The sequence below is a fragment of the Eptatretus burgeri genome, chromosome 12, assembly GCF_056783735.1.
Source record: "Eptatretus burgeri isolate ZD-2024b chromosome 12, Ebu_testis_v1, whole genome shotgun sequence".
Lineage (NCBI taxonomy): Eukaryota > Metazoa > Chordata > Myxini > Myxiniformes > Myxinidae > Eptatretus > Eptatretus burgeri.
The window spans coordinates 48,433,571-48,439,570 of NC_140972.1; the positions used below are offsets into that span (position 1 = coordinate 48,433,571).

Sequence of the window (6,000 nt, forward strand, 5' to 3'; positions counted from 1 at the left end):
AACATCATGAAAAAAAATTGTGGACCATTTTATCCCAAGATGACCCTCAAAAATTTTCATACTGATCAGATGTGGTGTTCTGCAGATGCAATTATGATGTCATCACGAGGGCACCTATGATGTCATACAAAAAAAATCACAATCGCTCCCCATCAGGAGTACTTGCTCTGTGCCAAGTTTCAATTTTTTCCTTGGTGCGGTTTCAGTTACAGAGGTCCAAAGTTTTTACGTTTTTCCAACATGGCTGCCATACCATGTGACCAATGATGTCATAATTATCATCAAAACATTTTCATGAGTAGTTGCACCAATTATAAAAATTTAGTCTCAATCTGACAAACGGTTGCGGAGAAAAACATGAAAGTTCTATGCGGACAAACAAATAGACAGACAGACAGACAAACAAAAAACAGACAGACAAACAATCAACCGGACCCAAATGCAATACGCTCTCCGAATCCTTCAGCGAGGGCAACTAGTTCTCTTCCTCAGAGGCGTTGAGAGTGCTGTGGTGGTAACACCATGAAGTTCTGTTGGAGACAGTTCGCATCAGAGATTGGTCCAAGTCCTAGCCAATCACAAGGCTTCCTTGCAATTGAATGACTCTGTTGTTTGTGTTGACATTGTAATTGATTACATCGTGCTTTGTGTGTGAGATGCAAGTCGTTGTGTCTGTTGATGGAGTTTTCACAAAAGTACCAGGCCTCGATAATCTCACGGTTCACTCTCGATGATCCTGTGCCAAGGATAGTTGTGTTGATGTGTGTTCTGTGCCTTGATGTATTTACCTCCACCACCGAAGGTGAAGGAGGTTACGTTTTCACCCCTTTCTCTCTGTTTGTCTGTGTGCAGGATATATCAAAAAGTTGTTGACGGATCCAGATGAAATTTCACGGACAGGTTTGGTGTGCGACAAGGAGGAACTGATTAGATTTTGGTGAAGATCTGAATCCAGATCTGGATCTGATAATTTTAAAATTGATTCTTCACCATTGAGAGATCTGGTGAAACCAATATAAAACACGAAATTTCAAAAAGTTGTGGACAGATTCAGATAAAACTTGGTGGACACGTTGTGTGTGTGTGAAAGCTGGACAGTGATGATCGAACATGCTGGAAGAATGACAGGAAATCAAAGCAAATCTGGTTAAAAAAGGACGTTTTAAAATAAAGTTATAACATTTATGCAGACATAGAACTGATGCACCACTTGACACTTGCACAGACAGGCAGGCAAAATGGTGCATTTTCTGCAATGTTTATTTCACGGGCGATTGAACTTTGTGATGCCTCCAGGGTTGTTCTGCATTAGGCTGCAACTCTTTTGTGGATGAAGTCATTTTATTTCATTCATTCATTTTATTAAATGCTGCATGTGTGATGAAGATGGGCTTTAAATTTAAAAGAATCCTTTATGGGTATGCAGCGATAGCCTGGCCACCCGATCCTTATCAACCACTTAATTGGAGTTCTTGAATGAGTGCTTAAGCCAGTTGCCGAACGCCCATAGTCGACAGCGGTGCCATGCTACGTCGTTCTGAGCGAGTCATTCACTCTCTTGCTGTGCCACATCATTCACAGCGAGTGGTTCATGATCCTTGGTTCATGCTCCGTCACCCTGAGCGAGTGGTTCGTGCTCTGACACCTTGAGCGAGTGGTTCATGCTACATCACCCTGAGTAAGTGGTTCATGCTCCATCACCCTGATTGAGTGGTTCATGCTCCCTCACCGTGAGCAAGGGGTTTTCATGCTCCGTCACCCTGAGTGAGTGGTTCATGCTCCATCACCCTCAGCGAGTGGTTCACGCTCTGACACCCTGAGTGAGTGGTTCATGCTCCGTTACCCTGAGTGAGTGGTTCAAGCTCCGTCACCTTGAGCAAGTGGTTGTGAAATAACACCCGATTTCCGAGCCGTTTGCCATATTAACATGTTTTCTCAATTACCGAGCCAATTTTTTCCACCCATCACACGCAGCTTTTTATAAAGAACAATGTTTGTGAACAAATCCTTGAAACATCTACTGTATATAAATGCAACGTTGTTTTTTGGTGAAAGCTACTCATGGTTTTTGGGTTGAATACAGTAAGTACTGTAATTGGTAATCACAATTATTCCAACCTGCTGATTCCAGAAAAAAAATTTCCGATATTGGCTAAGTACGTGTGTGTGTGTGTGTGTGTGTGTGTGTGTGTGTGTGTGTGTGTGTGTGTGTGTGTGTGTGTGTGTGTGTGTGTGTATGTGTGTGATGTTCATAAAGCATAACATATTCTTTCTGCTATCTCTCTCTCTCTCCCCCCTCCTAATACAGTGCAGTACCCTCCTCCCACATCTCTTCTTTCACTCTCCCCTCCCCTCTCTCTTGCTATGCCTGTCTCTGTCTCTGGACATATCCAGATGATGGTTATGTCTGGACAGTGTTTGTCTCCAGACATGTCCAGGCAGGGTTTGTCTACGGTCGTTTCCCGGCGGTGTTTATGTCTGGACGGGAGTTTGTCTCTGGATATGTCTGGGCAGAGTTTGTCTCCGGACATGTCTGGGCAGTGTTTGTCTCCATGCCGTGTTTATAGTCTGAGCAGTAGAAAATGGATTTCAGACATTATTCTGTGTCAATCTTCACAGTTATTCCATGCAGAATCATTTTGATGAGACGATATGAATCGTAATTAACACTCCACCACATGTCTACCCTCCCTTCCCCTCACCTCACACTGTCTTCCCTCCCCCCACCCATCCTCGCTCTCCCTCCTTCCTCTCCACTTTCCCCTCCACCTCTTCACTCTCCCCACGCTCTCTCTCTCTCCTCCACCCCTCTCTCCCTCTTTTTCTACCTCCCCCCTTTCGTATTGCCATCAATGAAGCGAAGGGTGGTATTTGCGAGTATATAATATTACATTTTAAAGGCAACGTCTCAGACGTCCTGCACGAGGGATATCAACGAAGTTGCTGAAAGCATGGAGATAAATATTTCCCAACGGAAACTGCAAGGGAAAGGCTCAGGATAACGTATTAACCTTTTGGAAATCCTGCGATGTAACCCAAAACACATCAATATGGTTACAGTGCAATTTGATGACTTTAAAGCAACCCATCACAGCTTAAAGATGTTTCCAAATCTTAAACCTTTCAATTACTCAAACCTTTTGACCCGAGGCATATTTTTAACGAAGTTACTTGGTTACATATCGTAAGCAATTTTTTTATTCATATTTTAGCTGCATCATTTTAAAGAACCAAACTCCGTTGATCTGCGCACCTTGATCAGCAGAGCGACGTCGTCCTCGTCCAATTCACGATGAATGTCGAAGCCGCCTCCCGGACGTGAAATCTCAGTTTTTAACTGCACACAACGTCGCACGGCATCGGTGTAGATGAATGCACAATTCCTTATGGTTTGACCAGACCACACACACGAGCATGTCGAGCAATTTGATGCGGTTGAATTGTGGCTGTGGTTTGTTGCAATGCTGTGGATCACAATTTCCCCCTTTTTCTCCCGAGATCACAATTATGTAGTACACCCCAATACCTTGCTTGCTGCACACTAAACGTTCCGCGACCCATTTGCACTGATATTCGTAGCAGTTTGTGATGCCAATGTTCTGGATATTTAGCCTTGTCGAACTAATTAGACTTGGATAATCATCAATCATGGTAATGCACTTCCTACGAGCCATTAGCTCGCCTCACTCGTTATCTGATCTCTGCACCACCATGGCATCCGCGCATTTCCTTATCTCATCTTAAACATGACCCCATGCAATTTCATCGTGACCCACGAGACCATGGTTTAAACCGGTCATATGACTGATGGTGTGTATATCAGACCCCATCACAGTCGTGGGTACCAAGAAGCGAGTGCCGCACCAGCTATTTGCTGCAGGCATCCTCGCCAACCTGTCTGGGGTACATGAAATGCCTGCCACGCATTAACCTGTCTGTGGTGCACAAAACAGCTCTGGGAGCAGTCAGGAACAACTGAAATATTTAAAAGGTTCTTCTGGCTGAGCAGTCGCACAGCTTCGGGCCCCTACATCTTGGCAGAGCTATACGGCTTCCGATGTTGCTGAAGGATTGTACTGCATGCAGCCAATGCCAGGAAGATAATTTAATTCTCAAGCCTGAAACCCGTGTCTGTGGATGTTCCCTCTCTGGGGAATTAAGCCGGCTGTCCCCGGAATGGTCAATACGGAGTGGTCAAACCCTACAAGACATTAAGCCCAAATCAGACCGCAATCCCATTTCTGTACACCTGCACACTTCAAATGAAACACCTGAAATCACTTTCACCAAATAATAAAAGGCACAACCACACTCCGAGGAGCTGTAATTGATATAATCTCGACACAGTATTTCAAACAGATCGTCAATAAAGGCTGAATGAGACCGTTCAAATAATGAAGGAAAATTCATTGTTGAACTACATTCATATACTAATTAGTATTTTCAAATACTGTTATAGTTGGTTGACCAATGATACGACAGATAAAGCAAAAACCTCACTACAGCCTAACAACTTGGCGTCAAGCAAATTATCTTGGCAAAGCAGTGGAAATTCCATTGGAAAGCGGCATCCAAACATATGACGTCATTGTCTATGGTTTCTTTGTCATGAGCTCGTTCTCAAAAACACCATTCCTCCCACTTATTTATCACATTCAAATGTGCATTGTCCTACACTCCTTAGCTATAAGCTAGGCTGGCAGGATGGCTTAGGCCTTAGAGGCTTAGAGGTATGCACACTCGCCCTTGACATGATTAGCCTGGGTTCGAATCCCGACCCAGCTATAAACTGTCATGCTGGTGTCTCGCAAGCAGGGTGAGACCTCCACATTGTACCGTCTCTCGGATGGATGTTAAATTAGAGTCCCATCTCGCAGTATTCGATGGGGGACGTTAAAGATCCTGCATGGTGTCCTTTGTGAAAAGTTGGCGAGCTATCGCTGGCACCATGAACAAATTAAAATTTCCTGCTCTCACCCACAGGGATGCATTGCATCAGCAGCATAGCAAATGATGCTACTCACATCCTTGTATGTCATACGAACGGAGAAGAAGAAGCAGAAGAAGAAGCTTTAAGTGCTATTGACCACTTTATTGTACTTGATGATCATAATTCATGACCCCCACCCCCTTCTCCATCCCTCCCTCCCACACGAGCCGATGAGTAAGCAAAGATTCACCAAGAACTCACATATCTTACCATGAATGTGGCCAACGTTTCGGAAACCACGCAACCATGGCAACCGCATTCTCGCAAAATCTCTGGGATGATGTTTTTGATCCCACTCTCTGTCTGCACACTCGCTGCCATGATGGTCTTCGCACGAGTTTGGATCCTGATATGTGGTTTCCACAACTTGCACTCCTTCGATCGATTCCTTATTACCACCGGTTCACTTGGCTTTGATAAAGGTGTTCAGGTGGAACCTTCCTGGGCCCGACAATTTACTCTTCGCAGTGACCTGTGATAAACTGAAACAAGAACCACAACAACAGATGCACAACCATGGTTTATTATCATGAAACGATGCACAATAACAAAAAGAAAGAGAACAAACTGATGCTCACGAGAAATATATTTATATATATATATATATATATATATATATATATATATATATATATATATATATATATATATATATATATATATATATATATTGGTGTGGTGCAGTGGTTAGGGCAGCGGCTTGGGATCCAAAAGGTCCTAAGTTCAAGCCCTGTTGGCCACTGAATTAATACACCAGGGGGTTGACTCAGCCTGTCATCCTTCCGAGGTCGGCGAAATGAGTACCAGTGTACTGGGCCGGTGTATACCCCGGTTAAAATAGGTGCACCAGATCCCTGTGTCGTAAGAGGCGACCACGGTTGCGTGAGGAAGGGCATCCGGCGTAAAACCTGTGCCAAATCACTATGCGGATCATACGGATGATCCGCTGTGGCGACCCCTAACGAGAGCAGCCGAAAGAAGAAGAAGATAAATATAGACATATATATATA

General features: G+C 44.0%; 1 protein-coding gene across 5 annotated transcripts in view; it reads right to left on the reverse strand.

The window, feature by feature from the left end:
- Positions 1-6,000, reverse strand: part of CFAP206 (cilia and flagella associated protein 206) — a 63,292-nt gene that overhangs the window by 53,439 nt on the left and 3,853 nt on the right. For all 5 annotated transcript variants that reach the window (XM_085850444.1, XM_085850442.1, XM_085850445.1 and 2 more), the window contains 2 exons: positions 5,201-5,472; positions 3,254-3,337 (listed from right to left, as the gene is read on the reverse strand). In XM_085850444.1, the coding sequence (XP_085706570.1) occupies positions 3,254-3,337; positions 5,201-5,311 (195 nt within the window). In that variant the 5' untranslated portion in view covers positions 5,312-5,472. The remainder of the gene's footprint in view (positions 1-3,253; positions 3,338-5,200; positions 5,473-6,000) is intronic.